The 27197-nt window shown below is 39.9% G+C and overlaps 2 protein-coding genes across 7 annotated transcripts in view; both read right to left on the reverse strand.

Annotated features, from left to right (window-relative positions):
- The window catches only part of PSPC1 (paraspeckle component 1), a 73080-nt gene extending 71551 nt beyond the window's left edge, over positions 1-1529 (reverse strand). The window contains exon 1 of the mRNA XM_042997352.1: positions 976-1529. Within this exon, the coding sequence (XP_042853286.1) occupies positions 976-1341 (366 nt within the window). The 5' untranslated portion in view covers positions 1342-1529. The remainder of the gene's footprint in view (positions 1-975) is intronic.
- A 20283-nt stretch (positions 1530-21812) lies between these two features.
- Positions 21813-27197, reverse strand: part of ZMYM5 (zinc finger MYM-type containing 5) — a 33845-nt gene continuing 28460 nt past the window's right edge. For all 6 annotated transcript variants that reach the window (XM_042957939.1, XM_042956423.1, XM_042998449.1 and 3 more), the window contains exon 8: positions 21813-23251. In XM_042957939.1, the coding sequence (XP_042813873.1) occupies positions 22499-23251 (753 nt within the window). In that variant the 3' untranslated portion in view covers positions 21813-22498. The remainder of the gene's footprint in view (positions 23252-27197) is intronic.

Raw genomic sequence — 27197 nt, forward strand, 5'->3', positions numbered from 1 at the left:
AGCATCTAAATATGAATTACAATGAAGCTGTGTACGTGACACTGATTCACCACAAAGCACTCAGGAAAACTGAATAGATATTTGCCCTGTTAAGAAGAGTATACCCTCGCTGTTTGATGAATTTTTTTGTTCGATGTAAGGGAGGCACAATTTTTGCATGATACTGGAAAACTTTTTAAGATCTGGACTAAAAAAAAGGCAAAATGTGTACTCTTCCAGCAACAAAACATGCCCATAAAATATAAAATACGTTTATATATGATTTTATATGTATAATTCATCCCCCCCCCCCCAAACAACGCAGAAACTTCCAGAATGTTTGGGAGAGGAAGCGTATTACAGTAGCTATCCAATAACCCAACACCATCCAGATACTGCAGCGTTTCAGAACTAGGCGGTTTAAGGTGTGCTGCGCTAAGCGGGCTGAGAAACGATACGGTTTACCTTTAAACGCTTCCGAGTCTGGCTGAAAGCCGGGAGATCGTTGGGAAAACGTTTTTTTTTTAAGAAGCGAGGCCGCTGGCTGCTCTTCCAAGCCCCGCGAAATTTCTGGTGAGACCGGAGCTTCCCTTCCAAATTCCTATCTAAGGCCCTCACGACACAGTTTCGCCGGCAGAAGTCTCACCCCAAAACACGGCGGCCCCCTCCCCTGCCGCCGGCGGGAAGCGGGCGGCGGGAACCCCTAGGCGGGGGAGCCGCGGCCCCCGGGGCGCGGGCCGGCGGAGGCCGTCGCGCGCGCGCACAGCCGAAAACGTGGGCGACGGCCACCGCGGAGGGCCGGGGAGCCCGGGCCCGCAACGCCGCGCCGGGGGGAGGCCGGGACGACGGGCGCCGCGACGTTCACGGGCCACAGGAAGGGCCGCGGCGGCGCCCAGGGCTTTCGCCGAGGCGTCCGGCGTGGAGGCTGCCCGCGGCGCCCCGCTCCCTTCACGCCCCCTTCCCCCGACAACGCGGCGGCCGGGGCCCGACACTCACCAAACGGATGAAGCCGAAGCCACGGTCCCGATTGATGAAGACCTCGCTGGGCTCGCCGTAGCGCTCGAAGAGCCGCTTGAAGTCCTCCTCCGTGATGTCTGTGGGCAAGTTCCCCACGAAGAGGCGGCAGCGCTGCGTGTACGTTTTCTCGCCCGGCTTGAGGAAGCTCTTGATGTCGATGGTGAAGCCCATCTCCTCGTCGGGGTGGTCCTCCGGGGGCACCGGGGCCGGTGGCGCCGGCTCCCCAGCCAGCGCGAGCGCCATGGCGGCCGTCGGCTCGCTCTCGCCTGCCGCAGACTCCAGAGCGCGAAGGCGGGCCGGGTTTTTCTCAATGCGTACTTGCTTCAGGTTTCCTCTTAACATCATCTTAGTGAGTTCACTTATGCCGGACAGAATTCTAGATCTAGAGCTGTATCACTACATATACCTACAGAAACGGAATAGGGAAGGACAAAGTCAGAGAAGACACCCGGGTCGCCGCGCCGGCTGCCCTGCCCCGAAGGACTCACGCCCGGGGCGGCTGCACGTTCAAAATGGCGCTGCCACAAGCCGCAGTTACAAGAAGAGACGCCGGCCGCAAGTCCCGCCCCACCGCAAAGGCCGGCGCCGGAGCTGACGCGCCTGCGCAGTATCGGCGCTAACCGGCCCGGTAGCTGGCATGCGCCGGAGCGCGACGTTACCAGAGCTGCGGGTTCAAGCCACCTCCCAGGCTGGCAGAAACGCGGTTTCCTGACCTAAGTTAGTTAGCCGAGTGTCGGACTGCGTCGGGTGGAAATCTGTGCGGTGTGTGCAGCAGCGTGTGAAAACGCGGTGATTGGGGAACATCCATATTTTAAATATCCTGCTCAATTTTCAGTGACTATGAAAAAAATGAAAGTTTGCGGATTGTATGCATAGCCTTGAATAAGATGTTTCCCACTAATTGAAACACGTAAAAACACATTTCTTTCAGCCCGTTTCGACAGCAAGCTTTTTATTATATTTACTGAGACTATAAAATAATTGTGTATTGATTATTCACCTCAGAGAAGGACTCCATGAAATTGCTTATGAAATTCCGAACCCTTACGGACCCCATTCTGTGAGAAGGGTCAACATTTTCTATAAGGGACCAGACTGCAAATATTTTAAGATTTGTGAGCCATACAGCGTGTGCCAAACTACTCGATTCTGCCCAGTACCTCTCCTGGCACACGGGCAGGTACTGTTCAGTGAGTGTTAAAAAGAAATGAATTCACACTCTGAAAAACATTTCAGTAGTTTCTCATGAAACTAAACATATACTTCCTTTAGGGTTGCCTGGTTGGCCCAGTCCCTGAAGCGGTGATTTCAGCCCAGGTCATGATCTCCATGATAGCAGGGTGGTGAGTTCTAGCAGGCATGGAGCCGGCTTAAGATTCTCTCTCTCTCTCTCTCTCTCTCTCTCTCTCTCTCTCTCTCTCTCTCTCTCTCTCTTTCTCTCTCTCTCTCTCTCTCTCTCTCTCCCCCTCTTTCTCTCTCTCTGTCTCCCCCCCCATCCCTTCCCTTCACTCTCTCTCTCAAATAAACAAAATCTTAAAAACAACAGCAAACAAACAAAAAACAAGAAAAAACAAGAAAAAAGACACCTGGGTGGCCCAGTTGGTTAAACCTCCAACTTGGGTTCAGGTCATGATCTCAAGGTTCATGGGTTGGAGCCCCACATCCATCTCTGCGTTGACAGCTCAGAGCCTGGAGCCTGCTTCGGATTCTCTCTCTCCCTATCGCTCTCTGACCCTCCCCCGCTTGTGTGCGTGCTCGCGCGTGCTCTCTCTCTCTCTCTCTCTCTCAAAAATAAACATTAAAAAAAAAAGAAAAAAAAACATATGCTTACTTTAGAAAAGCAATCCTACTCCTAATCATCCAAATGAAGTGAAAATTTGCATTCACACAAAAAAACTGTAGGCAAGTGTTTATAGGGGCTTTATTTGTAATTAGTAAAAACTGGAAACAATCCAAATGTCCAACTAGTGATAGGTAAACAATGGTACACTCGCCTAATAGAATATACTCACCAATACAAGGAATGAACTATAGAATATATATCAGTGGTTGCCAAGAGTGTGGAGGGGTGAGGGGTTAACTGCACAGAGACACAGGGAAATTTTTGGAATGTTGAAACTATTGAGGTGGTGGCTACACAACTGTATTTACCAAAACCTGGTAAACTGTGCACTAAAAGGCTCAGCATTACTGTATATAAATTATACTTTAAACAAAAAATTTCAAACTATCCAAAGAAATAAAAATAAAATACCATCAAGACTAATCTCTATTTACCTTAGTTGCCACCCAAATTCTAATCATCCACACTCTAATCCCCGTATAGCTCTGTAAATTCCTGAGTCTAACCCAATTCCCCGCAGCCCTCTCAGTTGCACCAAAGCCTTCTGTTGAGTGCTTGGAATCTCACTCCAAGTCATCAGCAAAATCCTCAATCTTTCATTTTTTCTCTGAATATCTTCATCTTCCTGCTTTAACTGGAACATGGTTTTCCTCTGAGGACTGTTTCCCTAACAGCCAAGAAGGCTCCCTAGAAGGGGATGGGTTTTTTTCCTCTATTTATGGGTCACCAGACTTGAGGATGGGATACATTTTCCATGACCCCTTGCAAGTTGGAGAACATTTTCCCTCTCCTTTAACAAAAAACCTAGCTCCAAAAAGCTCGTGACCACATAAGCATGAGTTTATGCTCCCTCTCCCACTCTCCCTCTTCTTCACTCTCCCCTCTCCCTGTAATAGCTTTCTCACCACTCTAAATTTACAACCACAAATGTCAGGTAAGACCTCAGCCCCTAGTTATTTCTCTCACCTAACAATTTCAGACTATTTTCTCTCTCCTCAAACCAACACTCCTCCCTACCTCTACCCTCCCTACCCATCCCTCCTATTACAAGAATGAATTGCCAATGATCCCCTCTTAAGGCCAACCCACTGGATAGCATCTTCTTTCCAAGCACTTTGCTTCTGCAGTTATCTAGTCAGTCACTTGATCTGTATTGAACTATTTCCATTTGCAAAACAAAACAACTGTTGAAATAACTATCACCTTAAAAATAAAAAAGGAAAGGGGCGTCTGAGTGGCTCGGCCAGTTAAGCGTCTGACTCTTGATTTAGGCTCCAGTCATGAGCTCACAGTTCCTGGGATTGAGCCCTGTGTAAGGCTCCATGCTGGATTCTCTCTTTCTGCCCCTCTCCCGGCTCATACTCTCTCTCTCTCTCTCTCTCTCTCTCTCTCTCTCTCTCTCTCTCTCTCTCAAAATAAATAAACTTTAAAAAAAATAAATGTTTAAAAAATAAGTAATAAAAAAATCCTTCTTAGACCCATGTTGTTCTCTAGCTGTTTCTTTACTAGGAAGGAAGGAAGGAAAGAAGGAAGGAAGGAAGGAAGGAAGGAAGGAAGGAAGGAAGGAAGGAAGGAAAGAAGGGAGGAAGGAAGGAAGGAAGGAAAGAAGGAAGGGAGGAAGGAAGAAAGGAAACCCAAGAACTGTTTGTATTTTCTGTCTCCATTTGCTCATCATTTTATTTTTCCTTAAACCACATTAATTGGATGTCTATCCCCACATTCCATTCCTCTGAAACCTCTCTTGACACAATGGGCAACAGCCTCTACTTTATCAGATGCAATAGTTAAATCTCAGACTTTTCAGCAGCATTTGACATTGTAGATCCGTGCCCGAGTTCCACCATGGGAAATATCTACTTGACAGTTATTGTGCATAGTAAATGAATTATGGTCTAATCTTTGGAAAATATTCTGACCCCATAAATGTTATTATTATTGGCCACTTTTCTTCTACCTTCTTGAAACACAATTCTGTCTTCTGTACAATCATATTCTTCTGGTATTCTTTCTCTCTTATACTTCACTGGCCACTCCTCAGTCATTATGTCTTTCTTAGGAATCTTCATTTCAATTGTTGAAGAACACAGGTCTGAGTCCTTTTCTCTTCTTTAGCTACCCTCATTCCCTAGTCAGACCATCCACATCAAGGTACCTCAGAAGCATTAAAGCAGGTTTTTTAAACCTGAACACTATTTACATTTTGGACCAAATAATTATTTGATGTGCAGCAGCATCACTGGCTTCTACCAACTAGATGCCAGGCAAAATCTGCCAGGCATTATTCTAATTGCTTTGCACTTATTAACTGACTAATTTTCATAACGATCTTTGAAGGTAGATATTATTGTCATTTTTTTAGACTTTATTTTTTAGAGAAGTTTTAGATTCACAGCAAAATTAAGAGGAAGGTACAGAGATTTCCCATATATTCCTAGCTCCTACATATGCACAGTCTTCTCCATTATCAGCCTAACGGACAATAACAGCACCTCTGTTACAGTTGGTGAACCTCCATTGACACATCGTGATCACACAGAGTCCAATGGGGCTCACATGGTGGTGTACATTCTGCGGGTCTGGAAAAATTTATGATGACATGTATCCACCATTATAGTATTGTACAGAGTACTTTCAATGCCCTAACACTCCTCTGTGGGGGCACCTGGGTAGCTTAGTCAGTCAAGCATATGACCCTTGATTTCAGCTCAGGTCGTGATCTCACAGTCATGAGATCTAACCCTGACATTGGGCTCAGCGCTGGGTGTGGAGCCTACTTGAGATTCTCTCCCTCCCGCTCCCTCTGCCCCTTCCCTGCTCTCTTAAAAAAAAAAAAAAAAAAGTAAAAAGTAAAACTCTGTGCTCCACCTACATCCCTCTCCCCATCCAACCTCTGGCAACCACTGATCTTTTTATTGTCTCTATAGTTTTGTCTTTTCTAGAAGTCATATAGTTGGAATCATACAGTGTGTAGCCTTTGTAGACTGCCTTCTTTCGCTTAGTAATATGCATTCAGGGTTCCTCTATGTATTTTCATGGCTAAATAGCTCATTTCTTTGTAGTATGGAATAATATTCCATTATCTGATATTCCATTATCCATTCCAATATACCACAGTTGATTTATCCATTCACTTACTAAAGGACATCTTGGTTGTTACCAAGTTTGGCGATTATGAATGAAGCTGCCATAGATATGTGTGCAGGTTTTTGTATGGATATAAGTTTTCAACATTTTTGGGTAAATACCTAGCAGTGAGATAGCTGGATCATGTTAACAGTATGTTTAATGTTTGAGAAACTGCCAAACTGTCTTCCGAAGTGGCTATACTTTGCATTTCCACCAGCAGTGAATGAGTGATCCTGTTTCTCCACATCTTTACTAGCATTGGTGATGTCAGTGTTCTAGATTCTGACAATTCTGCTCAGGGTGTAGTGGTATCTCCCTCTTGTTTTAGTTTGCATTTCCCGGATAATATCCATATGGAGCATCTTTTCTTTTTTAAGTTTATTTATTTATTTTTGAGAGAGAAAAAGAGTGTGAGTGAGAGAGGGGGAGAGAATCCCAAGCAGGCTCCTCACTGTAAGCGCAGAGCCTGAATTGGGGCTCAAACCCACAAACTGTAAGACCATGACCTGAGCCAAAATCAAGAGTCAGATGCCTGACTGGGCCACCCAAGTGCCCATGCAGCATCTTTTTGTCTGCTCACTGGCCATCAACAGATCTTTTCTGAGGTGTCTGTTAAAGCCATGGGCTCATTTCTCAATCAGGTTGTTTCCTTATTGTTGAGTTTTAAAAGTTATCTGTATACATTGGATAACAGTCCTTTATCAGATGTCTTTGGCAAATATTTTCTGGCAACCTATGGTTTGTCTTTTTATTCTCATGACAGCGTCTTTTGCAGAGTAGAAATTTAAAAAAAATTTTTTTTTAGGTTTATTTATTTATTTTAGAGAGACAGAGAGAGTGAGCAGGAGAGGGGCATAGAGAGATGGGGAGAGAGAATCCCAAGCAGGCTCCACACTGTCAGTGTGAAACCCGATGTGGGGCTCGAACTCACGAACCATGAGATCATGATCTGAGCTGAAACCAAGAGTCGGATGCTTAACCGACTGAGCCACCCAGGTGCCCCATAATTTTTAATTTTAATGAATTTAATCATAAATTCTTCTTTCTTTCATAAATTATGCCTTTGGTTTGGTGTTGTATCTAAAAAGTCATCACCAAACTAAAAGCCATTTAAATTTTCTTCAGGGGCACATGGGTGGCTCAGTTAAGTGTCAGACCTCGGCTTAGGTCATGATCTCATGGCTCCTGAGTTTGAGCCCTGCATCAGGCTCTGTGCTGACAGCTCAGAGCCTAGAGCCTGCTTCAAATTCTGTCTCCCTCTCATCTCTGCTCCTCCCCTGCTCTCTCTCTCAAAAATAAACATTAAACATTTTTTTTAATGTTCTTCCATTTTTCTTCCACGGTTTTTATAATTTTGTGTTTTAATTTAGGTCTGTGATCCATTTTGAGTTAATTTCTGTGAAGAGTGAGTGTAAGGTTTTTGTGTGTAGATTCTCTCCTTTGTAGAAATATGTGGATGTCCAGTTGTTCAGCACCATTTTTTGAAAAGACAATCTTTGTTCCATAGTATGTGTTACCTTTGTCCTTTGCCCAAGACCAGTTGAATTGTTTTTATGATGGTCTATTTCTGGGCTCTCTATTGTTTCATTGATTTGTCTATTCTTTCTCCAGTACAGTATTTTTTTGATTAATGTAACTTTATAGTAAGTCTTGAAATTGGGTAGCATTAGTTCTCCAACTTTATTCTTTTCCTTCAATATAGTGTTGCCTATTCTGGGTCTTTTGCTTCTCCATGTATACTTAAGAATCCGTTTGTCTATATCAAAAATAAAATGTGTTGGCATTTTGATTGGGATTGCTTTGAATCTGTGGAACAAATTGGGAAGAACTGACATCTTGACAATATTAAGTCTTACTATCCATGAACATGAAATAATTCTCCATTTATTTAGCTTTTCTTTGATTTCACTTATCAGAGATTTGTGGTTTTCTTCATATAGATCTTGTAATTTGTTATATCTAAGTATTCCATGTTTTCAGGCACTGCCGTAAATGATATTGTATTTTTAATTTCAAATTCCACTTGGTCATCGCTGGTATATTAAAAAAAGTAATTGACTTTTAAAATCATTTTTGTGTCCTGCAACCTTGCTATACTCATGTCATCTGCAAACAAAGACAGTTTTCTTCTTTCCCAATCTCTATGCCTTGTTTCTCCTTTTTCTGTCTTACTGCATATCTAGGACTTCTAGAACAAAGTTGAATGGCAGTGGAGAGAGAGGATATCCTTTATTTGTTCCTCATCTCAGCAGGAAACACTTGGGTTTCTTACCATAAAGCATGACGCTAGCTATAGGTTTCTTGTAGATATTCTTCACCAAGTTGAGGAGGTTACCATCTATTGCTAGTTTACTGAGAATTTTTTTAAAAAATGAATGTTGGACTTTGTCAAATACCTTTTCTGCATCTATTAATAAGACCATGTGATTTTATTCTTAAGCCTGTTGATGTGATGAATTACATTAATTGATTTTTGAATGTTGAACCAGGCTTGCATACCTGAGATAAACCCACTTGCTTCTGATGTACCGTTCTCTTTACACATCGTTGGGTTCAATTTGATAATATTTTGTCGAGGATGTTTTTATCTATGTTCCTGTGAGATATTGGTTTGTAGTGTTTTTGTTTTTTTTTCCTTGCAATGTGTTTGTCTAGTTTGGTATTAAGGTAATGTGAGCCTCATAGAATGAGTTAGGAAGAATTCCTTCTGCTTCTACTCTCTGAAAGAGATTATAGAGAATTGGTATAATTTCTTTCTTACCTGTTTAGTAGACTTCACCAGTGAACCCAACTGGGACTAGTGCTTTATTTTTTGGAAGATTATTAATTATACTAGCTTGGGTAGGTCAGTCAGTGGAGTCTCCAACTCTTGATTTCAGCTCAGGTCATGATCCCAAGGTCATGGGATTGAGCCCCACATTGGGCTCCGTGTTTAGCATGGAGCATGCTTAAGATTCTCTCGCTCCCTCTCCCTTTGCCCTTCCCTTGCTCATGCTCTTTCTCTCTCACTCAAAAAAAAAAAAAAAAAAAAAAAAAAAATACAGGCCTATTCAGATCGCCTATTAGTTTTTGTGTGATTTTTGGCAGGCTGTTCCTTTGCAGGAATTAGTTCATTTTATCTAGGCTATCGGGGTCTGTGTGGCTCAGTTGGTTGAGCATCCCACTTCAGCTCAGGTCATGATCTTGCGATTTGTGAGTTCCAGCTCTGCATCAGGCTCACTGCTGCAGAGCAGAGCCTGCTTCAGATCTTCTGTCCCCCCCACCTCTGCCCCTCCCCTGCTCTCTCAAAAAAAAAAAAAAAAAAAAAATCTAAAAAAAAACCACCTAGGGGCACCTGGGTGGCTCATTCAGTTAAGCATCCAACTCTTTGACTCTTGGTCTTGGCTCAGGTCATGATCTCATGGTTTTATAAGTTCGAAGCCCATGTTGGGCTCTGGGCTGACAGTGCAGAGCCTGCTTGGGATTTTCTCTCTCTCTCTCTGCCCCTGCCTTACTTGCACTGTCTTTGTCTCTCTCAAAATAAATGAGTTTTAAAAAAAACCTAGGCTATCGAATATGTGGGCATAGAAGGGTTAATGGTATATCTTCATTATCTTTTTAATATCCATGGGATCTGTAATGATGTCCCCTCCTTCATTTCTGGTATTAGTAATTTGTGTCCTTTCTCTTTCTTCCTAGTTAGCCTGGCTAGAGGCTTATTGATTTCACTGAGCTTTTCAATGAACTAACTTTTGGTTTTATTGATTTCCTATAATATCTTCTTTTCAATTTAAGGTGGCTCAGTCGGTTGAGTGTCTGACTTTGGCTCAGGTCATGATCTCACAGTCCATGGGTTCAAGCCCCACTTTGGGCTTTGTGCTGACAGCTCAGTCTGGAGCCTACTTCAGATTCTGTGTTTTCCTCTCTCTCTCTCAAAAATAAATAAACATTAAAAAATATTTTTTAAAATATCTACTTTTCATTTTAATTGATTTCTACTGTAGTTCTTATTTCTTTTCTTCTGCTTACTTTGATTTTTTTAATGTTTCTTTTGCCGGGGAGTTGGGGAGGAATGTGAGTGGGGGAGGGGCAAAGAGAGAGGGAGACACAGAATCTGAAACTGGCTCCAGGCTCCGAGCTGTCAGCACAGAGCCCAACACTGGGCTCGAATTCACAAGCTGTGACCTCATGACCTGAGCCGAAGTCAGACGCTCAACTGACTGAGCCACCCAGGTGTCCCTCTTCTGCTTACTTTGGATTTAATTTGCTTTTCTCTTTCCAGTTTTCTAACATGGAAACCTAGATTATAGATTAGACTTTATTTTTTAATTTTTGCATTCAAGGCTATAAATTTTTCTCTAAGAAGTTTTTGCTGCATCCTAGAAATTTCGATAAGTTGCATTTTCATTCCCTTTCAAAATATTTTTAAATTTCTCTTGAGATTTCTTCTTTCACTCATGTGTTATTCAATCTCCATGTATTGTAGGATTTTCCAGTTATCTTCCTGTTATTGATTTCTATGTTAATTCCACTGTGATCTGAGAGAACATATATAATTTTTATTCTTTTAAATTTGTTAAGGTATTTTTTATGACTGAGAATGTGATCATTTGTGGTGCATTCACCATGTGATCACCATGTGATCTTCAGAAGAATGTGTATTCTGCTACTGTCTGGTGAAGTAGTCTATTGATGTCAATTATATCCAGTTGAAAGATGGTAGAGTTCAACTGTGTCCTTACTGATTTTCTGCCTGCTGGATCTGTCCATTTCTGATAAAGGTGTTGAAATTTCCAACTGTCATTGTGGATTCATCTATTTCTCCATGCAACTGTATCCATCATGAATTTTGATACTCTGTTGTTAGGCACATTAAAAGTTAAAGATTATTATGTCTTCTAGGAAAATTGACCCTTTTACAATTATGGAATGCCAAGGAAAAATGGGAAAGATGGCAGAGTAGTAAGATCCTGAGGTTACCTCCTCCCATGAATCCACCATGGTTGTGAGTACACAAAGAGAAACTCTTTCTGAGAATGACCTGAAGACTAGCAGAACAGTTTTTCCACAGCTGAAGATATAAACAAAAAGCCACAGGGAGGATGGGCAAAGACACTGTCTAATCAGGAACCAAACCCCTAGCATGGCAACCCATAAGCAAGAGGTATGTCACCTGCAAAGAGGTATTCCCTAAGGAGTAAGAATTCAAACTTCACATTGGGCAACCCCTGCCCTGGGGGATCTGAGCCAGGTAGATTAGCTCCCATAACGTCTGTCTATGAAAATGAGTGGGGCTTACCTCCAGGAGAGCCAGAGGGCTAGCGGAAACAAAACAGTACTCTTAAAGGCCTTGCACACAATTTCACTCACTTCAAGGCCCAACAAAGAGGTACCGGTGTGAAAAGAGCCTGGGCCAAAAGTGAAAATTTATTGACTGATTTAGAGCATGTGCCAGAGGGGCAGGGATCTATAGAAACTTTCTCTGGGCATGGAAGGACTGATGAGTGTCATGTTTTTGCCCTCTTTCAGCCTAGTTGCCCTAATGCTGATAAGCACCAGTTCTGACCATCTACATCTAAGTTGCTAGCACTACTCACGCCTCCAAAAGGAGTTTTTGCCCTTCAATACCCAGCAGGCAGCCTCATCAGGGAACATTACCCCTCCAAGTAACTCCTGACCCAATGAACGAGGGCCACCTCAGCCCAACAGCACACCCTCAACAGTCAGGGGCGGGGGTGGGGGAAAATCCCACCTACCAGCATGTCCACAACACCTGCAGCCATGTATTGGAAGTGAGACACTCGGTGTAGGCTAACCCAGCCACCAGCACACCCACACCACTCATGGCCAGGTCTCACAGCCCACCAGTACACCTGCAGTAGTCATGACCCAATCAATCACAACAGTAAGGCACATGCAGCCCATACAGGGAACACCACTGGAGTACCTGGTTCTTGTAACCAGAGAGAAATTGTACCTTCTACATAAGGCCACTACCTTTAAGACCACAAGATGTAGCTGACCTACCTAATACATAAAGACAAACACAGAGAGTCAGATAAAACAAGGAGACAGAGAAATATGTTCCAAACAGAAGAACAAGACAAAACCTCAGAAAAAGAAAAAAAAAAAAAAAAAAAAAAAAGAGAGAGAGAGATAAGCAATCTACCTGATAAAGAGTTCAAAGTAATGGGGATAAAGATGCTTACCGAACTTGGGAGAAGAATGGATGAACTCAGTGAGAACTTTAGCAAAGACATAGAAAACATAAAACAAACTAATCAGAGCTGAAGAATACAATAAGTTAAATTAAAAATACACTAGAGGAGTCAATAGTAGATTAGAGGATACAGAAGAATGAATTAGTAATCTAAAGACAGGGTAGTGGAAATCATTCAAGTGGAACAACAAAAAGAAAAAGGAATTTCTTAAATTAGGGTAGGTTAAGGGACTTCTATGACAACATCAAGGATACTAACATTTGCATTACAGGGGTCCAAGAAAGAGAAGAGAGAGAAAGAGACAGAAAACTTATTTGAAGAAATAATAGCTGAAAACTTCCCTAACTTGGAGAAGGAAACAGACATCCAGATTCAGAAGCCATCAAGGACCCCAAACAAAATGAACACCAAAAGATCCATGCCAAGATACATAATAATTAAAGTCACAAAAATTAAAGAGAGAATCCTAAGAGCAGCAAGAGAAAAGCAACTAGTTACATAGAAGGGATCACCCATAAAACTGTCAGCTGATTTTTCAGCAGAAAATTTGCAGGCCAGAAGGGAGTGACATGATATATTCAAAATGCCAAACAGAAAAAAAATCCCTACAGTCAAAAATATTTTACCCAGCAAGATCATCATTCAGAATTGAAGAAATAAAGGGTTTCCCAGACAAATACAAGTTAAAGGAGTTCATCACTGCTAAACTGGTCTTAGAAGAAATATTAAACGATTGTTTTAAGTCAAAAAGAAAAGGCCATACCACCAGAAGTAAGAAAATTATGAAAGAAAAAATTTCACTGGTAAAAGCAAACACATAGTGAATGTAGTAATCTTTTATAAAGCTAGTATGAAGGCTAAGAGACAAATGTAGTAAAAACAACTATATCTGCAATAATTAGTTAAGGGATGCACAAAACTGTAAGATGTGAAACTTGATGTCAAATACAGAAAATGTGTTGTGAGGGAAGTAAAATTGTGCTTTTAGAATGTGTTTGACCTTAAATGACCATTAACAAAACAGATTGCTATAAACAAAGGATGTTGGGGCGCCTGGTGGCTCAGTCAGTTAAGCATCTTGACTCTTGTTTTTGGCTCAAGTCATGACCTTATGGTTCGTGTGTTCGAGCCCCACATCAGGCTCTGTGCTGTCAGTGCAGGGCCTGCTTGAGCGTCTCTCTCCTCTGCCCTCTCCCCCTGCTGTTCACACATTCTCACTCTATCTCTCAAAAATAAATAAATAAACATTAAAAAAAAATTTTTATGTTTATTAATTTTTGACAGAGAGAGAGAGAGAGAGAGACAGAACATGAGCAGGGGAGGGGCAGAGAGAGAGGGAGACACAGAATCCGAAGCAGGCTCCAGGCTCTGAGCTGTCAGCACAGAGCCCAACGCGGGGCTCAAACTCACAGACCGCGAGATCATGACCTGAGCCGAAATCAGACGCTCAACTGACTGAGCCACCCAGGTGCCCCAACAAACATTTTTTTAAAGGGTGCTATTTGCAAACATCATGGTAACCACAAATCAAAAACCTATAATAGAAACACAAAAAATAAAGAGAATCCAAGTATAACAATAAAAAAGTCATCACATCACTAAGACAGCAAGAAAAGAATAGAGAAGAACTACAAAAACAACCAGAAAACAAAAAAACAACTATCAGTAATTACTTTCAATATAAATGTACTAAATCCTCCAATGAAAACACATAGGGTGATTACATGAATAAAAAAAAAAAAGAAAAAGAAAAAAGAAAAAAAAACCACTCGTGTATGCTACCTAAAAGAGATTTACTTCAGGCACACACATAAGAGACTGAAAGTAAAGACATAGAAAAAGATATTCCAGGCAAGCAGAAATGAAAAAATAAAGCTGGGAACCCCTACTTACACAAAATAGACTTTAAAAAAATAATATGACAATGGGGTTCCTGGGTGGCTCAGTCTGTATGGCGGTTGACTTCAGCTCAGGTCATGATCTCACGGTTTGTGAGTTCAAGCCCAGTGTTGGGCTCTGTGCTGACTACCTGGAACCTGAGGCCTGCTTCGAATTCTGTGTCTCCCCTTCTCTCTGCCCCTCCCATGCTCATGCTCTGTCTCTCTCTGTTTCTCAATAATAAATGTTAAAAAAATTTTTTTAATAAAAAAATACTATAACAAGAGACAAAGAAGGGCAATGCATAATGATAAAGCAATTAAGCCACTAAGAGAATATAACAATTGTAAATATCTATAAACCCAACATAAATGCAGGGGCGCCTGGGTGGCTCAGTCAGCTGAGCGTCCGACTTCGGCTCAGGTCATGATCTCACAGTCCGTGAGTTCGAGCCCCGCATTGGGCTCTGTGCTGACAGCTCAGAGCCTGGAGCCTGCTTTGGATTCTGTGTCTCCCTCTCTCTGACCCTCCCCCGTTCATGCTCTTTCTCTGTCTCAAAAATAAATAAATATTAAAAAAAAAACAAAACCCAACATAAATGCACCTAAATATATAAAACAAACATTAACAGACATAAAAGTAGAAATCAACAGTAATAATAGTAGGGAACTTTAACAGGCCACCTACATCAATGGATCAGCCAGACAGAAAAATCAGTATGGAAACAATGTCTTTGAACATTAGGCCATATGGACTTAATATATATAGAACATTCCACCCCAAACCAGCAATATACACATTCTTTTGAAGTAGACAAGCAACATTCCACAGGATAGACCTACATGTTAGCCACAAAACCAATCTCAATAAATTTACGGAGACTGAAGGGCACTTAGGTGGGTCAGTTGGTTGGACTTAGTTGGGCGAACTCTTGATTTCAGCTCAGGTCATGATCCCAGGTTTGTGGTATCAAGCCCCACATGAGGCTCCACATTGAGTATGGGAGCCTGCTTGAGATTCTCTCTCTCTCTCCCTCTCCCCTGCTTGTGCTCCCTCTGTCTCAAAAAAAATTTTTGTAAGAAGATTGAAATCATATCAAGCATCTTCACTGACTAAAGTAATAAGAAGGTAGGAAAAAAAATGGAAAAAACCACAAACATTTAGAGGCTAAAGAACATGCTACTAAACAACCAATGGGGCAACAAATAAATCAAAGAGGAAATCAAAAAATATATGGAGGCATACAAAAATTGAAACACATTCCAAAATCTTTGGGATACAGCAAACAAACAAAAATCTCTGGGATGCAGCAAAAGCAGTTCTAAGAGGAAAGTTTATTGCAATACAGGTCTACCTCAGGAAACAAGAGAAACTCAAATAAACAATGTACCCTTACACCTATAGTAACTACAAAAAGAACAACAAAGCCCAAAGTAGGAGGAAGTATATAATGAAGATCACAGCAGAAATAAGTGATACAGAGACTGAAAATAAAAAAAGAAAAGATCAAGGAAATTAAGAACTGATTCTTTAAAAAAAAAAAAAAAAGAACTGATTCTTTGAAGAGATAAACGAAATTGATAAACTTTTAGCCAAACTCATCAAGAGAAAAAGATAAAGGGCCCAAATAAATATAATGAAAATATAATGAAATATAAATATAACGAAAGAGGAGCAGTTACAACCAAGACCATGAAAATACAAAAGATTATAAGAGGCCACTACAAAAAATTATATGCCAACAAATTGGGCAGTATAGAAAAAATGGACAAACTTCCACAAACATACATTCTTCTAAGACAGAATCAGGAAGAAATACAAAATTTGAACAGACTGATTACTAGTAGTGAAATTGAATCAGTAATCAAAAAACTCCATAAACAAAAGCCCAGGACCAAATGGCTTCATAGGTTAATTCTACCAATTTTTTTTTTTTTTTTTTTTTTTTTTTTTTTTTTGAGAGAGAGTGTGCAAACAGGGGAGGGACAGAGAGAGCAAGGGGGACAGAGGTTCCAACATGGGCTCCACTGTAACAGCAACAAGTCCGACTTGGGGCTCAAATCCACAAATCATGAGATCACCACCCAAGTGAAAGTCGGACGCTCAACCAACTGAGCACCCAAGTGCCCCAATATTTATTATTTTTGAATTTTTTCAAAGTTTTTATCTATTTATTTTGAGAGAGCAGGGGAGTGGCAGAGAGAGAAGGAGAGAGAGAATCCCGAGCAGTGGCAGTGCAGAGCCTGACATGGGGCTCAAGCCCACTAACTACACGATCATGAGCTATGCTGAAACCAAGAGTCAGATGCTTAACCGACTGAGCGTCCCCTAACAAACATTTAAAAAATAGTTGATATCTATCCTTCTCAAACTATTCCAAAAAACTGAAGAGGAAGGAATGCCTCCAAATTCATTCTACAAGTCTAGCCTTACCCTAATACCAAAAGAAGACAAAGACACTACAAAAAAGAAAATTACAGGCCAATATACCTGATGAATACAAATGCAAAAATCCTCAACTAAATATCGGCAAACCAAATTCAACAATACATGAAAAGAAACCATTCAGCATATCAAGTGGAATTTATTCAAGGGATGAAAGGATGTTTCAATATCAGAAAATCAATCAATATGGGGTGCCTGGCTGGCACACTTATAAGAGCATGTGACTCTTGATCTTGGGGTTGTGGGTTTAAGCCCCATGTTGGATGTAGAGGTTCCTTAAAAAATAAAATCTTTAGGGACACCTGGATGGCTCAGTTGGTTATGCGTCTGTCTCTTGATTTGGGCTTAGGTCATGATCTCACAGTTTGTGAGTTCGAGCCTTGCACTGGGCTCTTTGCTGACAGTGCAGAGCCTGCTTAGGAATCTCGCTCTCCCTCTCTCTCTGCTCTCACCTCCTAGTGCTTGCTCTCTTTCTCAAAATAAATAAACTTAAAAACAAATTTTTAAAAGGCAATCCCAGCATCAAAAATTATAAAATACATAGGAGTAAACTTAATGAGACAAAAGATTTGTACATTGAAAACTAAAAAACACTGTTGCTTTGAAACAACTACACTGGTTGGTTTGGTTACAAGATAAATTAGGAAAAAATATGTCCCACTTCATATTCAGAAGGTAAAATGAAATAGGGATGTTTTGTGTTGTTATATACATATAATTAAAAATCCATTTCCAAATTAAATTTAAGGCCTATAGAGAATGGAAGGTGATGAAACACAGTATATAAATCAGGTACGTGTGAAACATGGCTATGGCATCTGTAGAACACAAAAATTCAGCAGTGGCAGGTAGGATTTTGTTGTCACCAGCAGCAGCAAAAACAGAAGCACACATATGCTGAATTCAGTTGGAAGGAATCCATTTCCCAGGCGCAGTGTTTCTCAAAGTGTGATCTGGCAACAGCCTGCACCAACCAGAATCCCCTAAAATACGGTAAAAGTGAAGGTTCCAGAGCCACATGTCAGACATTTGCAGTTTAAATAAGCTCCCAAAGTCTTAGGTTCTCTAAAATTTAAGAACACTTCTCCAAATCTCTGAAAACAATTGTTTTTTCTGAGAAAGCCATGGGAAATATTTGTCTGTACCAGCAAACTAAGGATGGTAACTTATTTAATGTTCTGAGATTATATCGTCTAAAAACATTATATTTTTCACTTTAATATTTTAGGCTTTGATGAAAAAATATCAAAGATATAAACTCATTTATTGTTTAGTAAAGAAAAGGTGTTTTCTTGGAATGAAACAGTTCTTCCTACCAAAAAAAAAAAACAAAAACAAAAACAAAAAACCAAAAAAAAAAGACCAGGATATAACAAATGTATCCCTTGTCCTAGTATTCCTTTCCTAAATCAACTCAATTTCACTAAAGGCCTGGTTTTTGTTTTGTTTTGTTTTCTGACAAACAAAATGTAGAATGAAGGTGGGAATAATGAACACCTGTACAAACTGTTGCTTCCTAACTTCTGTGTTTTCCATGTCTTGGCTCTCTGAATATGCACTAAGTTAGGGTCTCACAGGTCCTCCCACTCTGCACTAAGTCAGCTGATCACCCCTTCTAAGGCACCTTGGCCATTCTTTGCATCAGATGACATAGTATTTGTCTTTAAACTTTTCATATACCTCCCTAGGCTAATTCCTTTTACAGTAATGACTGCTTTTTTTAAAGTTTATTATTTTTTATTTTATGAATTAAAAAATATTTTTTTAACATTTATTCATTTTTGAGAGACAGAGACAGAGCAGAGGGTGAGGGTGAGGGGCAGAGAGAGAGAGGGAGACACAGAATCTGAAGCAGGCTCCAGGCTCTTCAGCACAGAGCCCAATGCGGGGCTAGAACCCACGAACCATGAGATCGTGACCTGAAGTTGGACACTCAACCGAGTCACCCAGGTACACCATACCTTCTTATGTTTTAAATGTCCATGGGATCTCAAAGATTTTTTTTTTTTTTTTTTTAAGTAATCTCCAGACCCAACATGGGGCTCAAACTCATGACCCCAAGATCAAGGATTCCACACTCCACTGAGCCAGCTAGTTGTCTTTCCACTGATTCTTGATATTGGTTATTTTTACTTTTTAAAAATTATTTATTTTGAAAAAGAAAGAGTGTTTGCACACACATGAGCAGAGGATGGGCAGAGAGAGACAGAGAGGGAATCCCAGGAATGCTCCATGTTGTCAGCTCAGAGCTCGTCTCGATCTCACAAACCATGAGATCATGACCTCAGCCAAAACCAAGTCAGATGCCTAATCAAGTGAACCACCCAGGTGCCCCTATTAATTTGGTTTTTATTAATTTGTAGGCACATGAATTATTAAAGTCTTTTTTTTTTTTAAGTAAGCTTAAAATGTGGGGCTTGAACTCATGACCCTGAGATCAAGAGTCACATGCTCTAGCAACTGAGCCAGTGAGGTGTCCCATGAAAGTCTTTTAGTATCTACATGTGTGAGATGAGTCTGATTTCCCAGGTTTTAGGTCTCCCTTGTTTTATTTATCTGTAGAAGCAAACCGGATTATCTGCTCTTCATTCTAGATGTGACTTCCAGAACGCTCTAGATTTAAAATCACTGTTGCTTTAAAAAAAAAAAAATCATTTACAAGCTTTTGAAAACCTTTTATTGTCCTCAATATTACACCACTATTTTCCTAACCTAATTTTCTAAACACCAAGACTTGGGTACTTGGCTTAGATTCTTCTTTCAGCCATAGTTATATTCTCAAATTCTTAATCTCATCCTAGCACGGGCATACTTTATAATTCAAAATTATAGAACACTATTCCATTTCTACAATTTTGTACTTCATGTTGTTTTTGTCTACAACTTTTCCCTATTATCTGCCACTCATGATTGCAGCTACCAATACATGATGTGCCAAGGAGTTGCAGTTTTAAAATAAAAGCAATGGGGAACTTCAAAGCTTTGAAACAGAAGAGTGACATGACCTGAAATTATAAAGCATTACTCTTTATTGACGTCTTTACTTCAATCACTTATCCACTTTTCCATCCTATGTAGCAAATTTTACCTTGTATATATAAAATAGCTATTAGCGGCTCTTACTGGCTTTCAGCACTGAGATGGGGCAGGGGTGGGTCTAGGAATCACAGGAAGAAAATGGCAAAATGTAAGAATCTTAAAGACAAAATCTGAAAAAATTTACAAAAATATTTTCACTTGCCTTCTGTGAAATGAGAAAACCAATAGATTGCCATTTCTTTTCTTTTCTTTTTTTTTTAAGTTTACTTATTTTGAGAGAGACAGAGACAGCACAAGTAGGGAAGGGCAGATAGAGAGGGGGAGGAGGAAATCCTAAGCAAACTCATGAACTGGGAGTTCATAACCTGAGCTGAAACCAAGAGTCAGACGCTTCACCAACTGAGCCACCCAAGTGCCCCTGCCACTTCTTATGGACTGTTATTCTGACTTGTCTTTACTAATTTTTGATATTAAATTAGTGGCAGGAGATAATATTTCCTAATGCCTGTTCTCAATGAAATTAAAAAGATGAAAACAAATGCTGGGTATAGTCCAGATCACTGCTGACAAATTCTTCTGTAGGGAAAGTAGGAGATGGTAACAAGACTTGAACTGTTTTCTTCCTTCCTTTTATAGTGAGAACATACTCATCTTATAAAAAAACAAAACAAAACAAAACAAAACTTGGGGCACATGGATGGCTCAGTTGGTTAAGCATCTGGCTTCGGCTCAGGTCATGATCTCATGGTTCTTGAGATCGAGCCCTGTGTCCAGCTCTGCACTGATGGTGCGGAACCTGTTTGGGATTCTCTCTCTCCCCCTGTCTCTCCCTCCCCACCCCCTCTCTCTCAAAATAAATAAATAAGCTTAAAAAAACAAAAACTTGATAAGGCAGAAAAAAATCATTCCCCTGCCTGGAGATGTTTGTTTTTATTATGTTCTGAATTTAGCTGATTTTTTCCCTCAACATTTTATGAATATTATGAAAAATTTTACACAGCAAAAAGTTGAATGAGAAATTTACAGTAAATATGGAAAAACCCAGCCTCTAATTTTTTTTTTTTTTTTTAAGATTTTGAAAGAGCAGAGAGGGAGAGAGCAGGAATCCCAAGCAGACTCCACACCATCAGTGTGAGTCCCATACAGGGCTCAAACTCACGAACCATGAGATCATGACCTGAACCGAAATCAAGAGTTGGACGCTTAACTGACTGAGCCATGCAGGCACCCAAGCATCTACGTCTTTTGAATTTTTTTAATGTTTATTATTATTTTTTTGAGAGAGAGAGAACACATATGCACACATGTGAGCAGAGGAAGGGCAGGGAGAGAGGGAGAAAGAGAATCCCAAGCAGGTTCTGTGCTATTGGCACAGCCTGATGCAGGGCTCCAACTCATGATCACAAAATTATGACTTGAGCCAAAATCAAGAGTCAGACACTCACCAATTAAGCCATCCAGGCTCCCCTGAATTCTTCACATTTAATTCATTACTACATCAAGAGCTTATGGTGCCTCATAGTATGGTGAAAAAATAAATAAGAATAAATAAACAAACAAACAAATAAATAAATAAATAAAATAAGAATTTAAAGGACAGGATTTAATTTTGTTTCCTCAATGGATAAATTTGATGTTTTTGCAAATTATCCTAAGTAGCCACTGGTTGATTTAGTTTGCTCAGATACCACTGATACCAAGCGTCTATCGAATATAACCATATAATGTCATTCAATTAGCGGTAAGTTTTAGTGAAATAATGGGCACATTAAACATTTGGAAAGGAACTTCAAATCCTGTGTTATATTCTCTAGAGTATTCTCTTAGGCCTTTAAGAGTAAATTGGATTTTTGGTAACGTCCCAAAGCCTCATTCAGATCCAACTCTGAAAGACTGAAATGGTCGAGTTGTCAAAAAACAAAATGGTTATAATACATTAATGATAATGATTTTTGTGGGTCCTCTAATAATAGTTTTAAGCACTGGCATCAGTGACAGTCTCCAAGTACTCCTAGTGTCACCCACCAAAAAGAATACACCTAGTTCTGCTCTAGTCATTGTTCATTTGTCATTCTGTTTCAAAGCTTTGAGACAAAGCCCAGTATATGTAAGAATTTAATATATGATAAAGTCGGTATCCGAAATCAGATATAAAGGGAGAATTACTAAATATATAGTAATGGGAGCACTGATCATTTGAAAAAGTGGACAGCCTTAATTTTCATTAGTGTGTTTCTCAAATTTCAAGCATGTAGTCTGAAGAAAAAAAAAATTGCCACAAAACCTAAAGGTTAACTTAATATATTTTTAATATTTCTTATATTTGTACTAACATAAAAATAGGTATACACTCTTTATTCTTATACTTCTCACACAAGAATAAAATCTAAAATATTTATAAATTAAATTAAAGTAAATAAAATGCAAAGTAATCACCTTAATATGAAGTAACAAATAATGCCATTTTGCCCAAATAATAAAACAATGTTTTGCCCAAAAGAAAGAAATCGCAGGTATTTGGTTTAATAGCAAAAAGCTGCAGTTTCGGATTCCATTCTACTCTCAAACTGTTTCTAAATGTTTTTACTTTAATAATAATGAGAATGTTCACATAGTATCTTGTTCAAACTACTACTGATAAATCTAAGCCTTTCTCTCCTTTTTTCAAAGTAATCAGAACAGAAAATTAACCAAACCTGTCAAATGTTAGCCCTCAAATGCCAATTTTAAAAAGTGTGAATTGATAGAATGAAAAAGTAACAATTGCCTTTATTGAAACCCGCATTACTATTGAATCCAATTAGCTTTAGAATTTGAAACAGAAACATTCTTTACTATTTGCTATTATACTTATTGCTAATGAACTGTCGAAAGTTATAGGAGCTTCACAACAACAAATGGTACTGTTAGGGTTACAGATCTTTTCTGAATAAATGTATGACCTTGTTATGTCAAAACCACATCAGGTATATTATGTGTACAACAAGAGCACACCATCATTTTTCTCATTCTTATGTAATCCATGTACTGCAGCTTCCACAGTTTTATTTTTTTTCAAATCAGATTTTAATTTTGAATACTTAACACTATTATTAATGTGCATTTCACTTTCCTCGTGTTTGCTAAGAATATGTGATAAATGCTGCCAATCTTTGCACCCATTCTCATTCTTCAATTGATTTTTTCCTTCCCCAAAGAGTTTGCAATACAAACAAAACACAGAATCTTTTGAAGTTGAATAAAGTAACCAGGATCTAGCGGTTTTGTCACCATTTGGAAGAATTCGTGTATAATAAGTTTCTGAAAACTTCCTCCCTGTATTGTCTTTTGGAAAGTTAAAATTTCTTACTTGAGGTGGATCGTTTTCAACAAGAATGTCCCGTTGTTTAATATTTAAAACACGGGGCCATGTACCTGGGTCTGCAGAAAGTACAACCGATATAATGGAGTCTTCTGATTTTTTCTCTTCCAGTTGCTCTTGAAATTTATCAGCTATGGTTATAGAAGGTAAATTCACATCCTGTTTGATCAGTGATGTATCATCTGTCCTACATTCTGCCAACACCTGTAGCTCTGAAGTCTTTTCCTTTTTTTCTGGTATTCCCTCTTTTTTTTCTAAAAGAGTATTCAATGATCCATATAATTTCCTTTCATTTTCTTCTCTAATAGCATTCCTTTTTCTGTTTTCTGATGCTGATAAATTTTTTGATTTTGTTTCCATCATCTGGGAGAAACAGATTACAATTTTATGTTAGAATTGTTAAGATTAATGCATATGCCAATGCTCAATAAGCACATGAAAAGTTGCTCATTTGTCATCAAAGAAATATAAATCAAAACCACCACATCCCACTTCACATCCACTAGGGTGACTATAATAAAAGATATGTGATATAATGGCAAGTGTTGGCAAAGATGTGGAAAAATTGAAACCTTCCTAAGGTGATAGTGCAAATGTAAAATGGTACAGGTACCTTGGAAAACAGCCTGGCAATTTTTGAAAAGTTGAAGAGTTACCATATGACCCACCAACGCCAGAGTGAAAATGCAGGTCTACACTATTTGTACAGAGTGTTCACAGCAATGTTATTATTCATAACAGACAAAACGTAGAAATAATTCAAATGTCCATTACTGATAGATAAACAAGAAATGTGGGAAAGGGTGTCTGGGTGGCTCAAGAGTTAAGCATCCGACTTTGGCTCAGGTCATGATCTTGAGGTTTGAGTTTGAGCCCTGCGTTGGGCTATGTACTGACAGCTAAGAGCCTGGAGCCTGCTTCGGATTCTGTGTCTCCCCGCTTCTGTCCCTCCCATGCTCATGCTCATGCTCATGCTCTGTCTCTCAATAATAAACGTTAAAAAAAAAATTTTTTTATATGTGGGTATTATCCATACAATTAAATAGTATTTGGCAATAAAAACAAGTGAAGTTATACGCTACAACCTGGATGAAACTTGGACACAGTACGATACGTGAAAGCCAGCCACAAAGTATCATATTGTATGATTCCATTTAATAAAGACATAGAACTGATTTTAGAGTCCATAAAATAAAATTTTAAAAAATCAAAATAACAAAGATGTATATAATGTGAATGCATCCTATTGGCTATACTATTTTTCTACAAAGCACAATTGAACACTGAGTTCAAGTTTAAAAAACTTATAAGAATTTTGTTTTGATTTAATCCTGAAAGCAATATTGGCGGCACTGAAGTAAAAAAAGCAGGAGCAACATAACCAAGTTTGTACTTAGACTGCTCTGATGGTATTATCATTTCTAACTGTAAGGAAGATGAAATGGTACAGAGACAGCCAGGAAACTGTGGTAGTCATTCTGGAAAAGATGATGGTGGCTTCGTGTAGGATTATAGGAATAGAGATAGGATAGAGTTGAGAGATATTTAGGAAGTAGAATCTGGATTATTGGTAACTGAGTGACTCTGGAGGTTAAGGAAGGAGGAGTAAAGAATAGCCCTAAGTTTCTGCCTAGGCACTGACTGAATGGTGAGATAAGGATATGGGAAACAGAATGAAAGCAGGTTTGGAGTTTCAGCTTTAGACATGGAATATGAGGTATTTGTGGAACATTAAAATGGAGATTACAGATGGATAGAATAGTCTGAAATTGAAAGAAATATCTACACACAAAACAACCTTCAAATAAAAAAAGAGGAAAAAATATCATCTACAGATATATTTTAGAAATCATCGAAATATATTAATTAAAACTATGGGATCAAAGGGGCACCTGAGTGGCTAAGTTGGTTAAGTGTCTCACACTTGGTAAGATCAAGCCCCACTTCTCTCAAAAAAAACATAAAAACAAGAAAGATCTTACATTTCCCATAAAAATGATTTGGTACCAATTGATGGAGGATCTTGACTTCACCTCATTCCATGGACACAACAAGAGAACAACTACATCTACACAACGAACTCTGAAAATGACCTAAAGACCGCAGCTAATCACAGAGATAAGTCCACACTGACGAGATGTGCTTGGGAACCAAATAAATACCTGGTGTAACTAACCACAAACAAGAGGGACAACACAAGCATGGAGAAAAGAGAGGCTCAGACCCCACACTGTGCACTCTTGACACCGAGGATCTGAGTCACTATAACGTGTGGCCTTGAAAACCAGCAGGGCTTAACTCCAAAACCTTTAGAAATCAATGGAGCTTGGCTGAACCACTGTAAGACTAGGCTCCTTTACTTGCACCCCATTTTCTCTCCCTCCTGTCAGCTGGGAAAGGCTCCTCCCAGAGGAGGGGGCTGTGGTGGTCCTTGTGATAGGGCTTGCCAACCCCCTCTCCACTCACTGCACCCTCTTGGGGTGACTGGGTGAGGGTGTGCTTCCATGTCCTGACCCCCTGTATTCCTGCCATGTTGTGTCTGGCTCATCCCTGCCTGAATAAAGTAATGCCTCTGCCTAAAAAAAAAAGAAAGAAAAATTCAGGAGGGCTTAAGCCTTGGGAGCTTCAAAAACCAGTGGGTTTAATGCTGGGATAGCAAGAAGATGATAGGAAATGAAGTCCACCCCCTTAAAGGAGTCTATATACTAAAAAACTTGACCTGAGACACACCAGAGAAGCAGCGGTTTGAAAAGCATCTGAGGAATACATGAAGATTTACTGACTCCTCTTGGAAAGTGTGCCAGAATAATCTGCAGATTACTCTCAGAAAAGTGCTGATGGGTAGCATTCCCCACCGCCCCCAGCCTAGATAACTGGTTGCTTGCAAAAGTTAACGCTAACACTCTCCCTCTAACTTGCTAGCACCGTCTGCCCTGCCCCAGCCAGGACTGGCACCACTCTAAAGTGATTCCTGCCCTAGGGAAGCGGGAGAAATAACACGCCTACAGTTTCTGCAACTGGGATCCTTACCTGGCTGCACAGGGAGCAAGCCCTGCCCTGCAGTTGTGACAGAAAGGCTAACTGCAAATTGCTAGGCTGAATGCCACCCCACCCACAAATGAGCCCATAACAACTATGACAGGCTTCTCAATGGCATCAGAAGCAAACCCTCCCCATTGGGCCCATAGGAAACAAAGTAGGTCATTACAGATGGTTGGGCCAAAGGCAATCGCAGCTCTGTCACAACAGGAGGGCACACACAGCCCACACAAGGGACACCTGGAGCACCTGGTTCTGGTGGCCAGAAAAGACTGTGCTACAGGGCACCACAGGACCTCTTCTATATAAGGCCACTACTTTCAAGACGAGATGTAGCTGACCTTCGTAATACATAGAAACAAACACAGAAAATTAGACAAAATAAGGAGATAGAAGAACATGGCCCAAGTGAAAGAACAGGACAAAATCACAATTAAAAAGCTAAATAAAATGTAGATAACAAATACGCCTGATGAAGAATTCATGAATGGTCATAAAGATACTCACTAGACTTGAGATAAGAGTGGATGAACTCAGTAAGCACTTCAACAAAGAGAGAATATAAAAAAGAATGGACTCAGAGCTGAAGAATTTAGTAATTGCAATAGAGGGAATCAATAGGAGATGAGAGAAAGTAGAGCAGATCAGTGATCTGGAAGACAAAGTAATGGAAATCATTCAAGCTAAACAGCAAAAAGAGAAAGGAATAATAAAAAGTGAAAAAAAAATTTAAGGGAATTCTGCAACATTATTAAGGGTAATGACATTTGCAATATAGGGATGACAGAAAGGGGAGTGGGTGAGCAAAAACTTATTTCAAGAAATAATAGCTGAAAACATCCCTAATCTGGGGGAAGGAAGCACCGAGAGCCCTCAGGTCTAGGAAGCACCAAGAGCCCCTTACAAGATGAATTCAAAAAGGGCCAGATATTGGGGCGCCTGGGTGGCTTGGTCGGTTAAGCGTCTGACTTCGGCTCAGGTCATGATCTCACGGTCCGTGAGTTTGAGCCCCGCGTCAGGCTCTGTGCTGACAGCTAAGAGCCTGCAGCCTGTTTCAGATTCTGTGTCTCCCTCTCTCTCTGCCCCTCCCCTGTTCATGCTCTGTCTCTCTCTGTCTCAAAAATAAATAAACGTTAAAAAAAAAAAAAATTCAAAAAGGGCCACACCAAGACACATCATAATCGAAATGGCAAAAAGTAATGATAAATACGGAACTTTTAAAACAACAAAACAGTTACATACAAGGGAAACCCCATAATGCTACCAGCTG

The sequence above is a fragment of the Panthera tigris genome, chromosome A1 (genome assembly GCF_018350195.1).
Source record: "Panthera tigris isolate Pti1 chromosome A1, P.tigris_Pti1_mat1.1, whole genome shotgun sequence".
In the NCBI taxonomy this organism is placed as follows: Eukaryota; Metazoa; Chordata; class Mammalia; order Carnivora; family Felidae; genus Panthera; species Panthera tigris.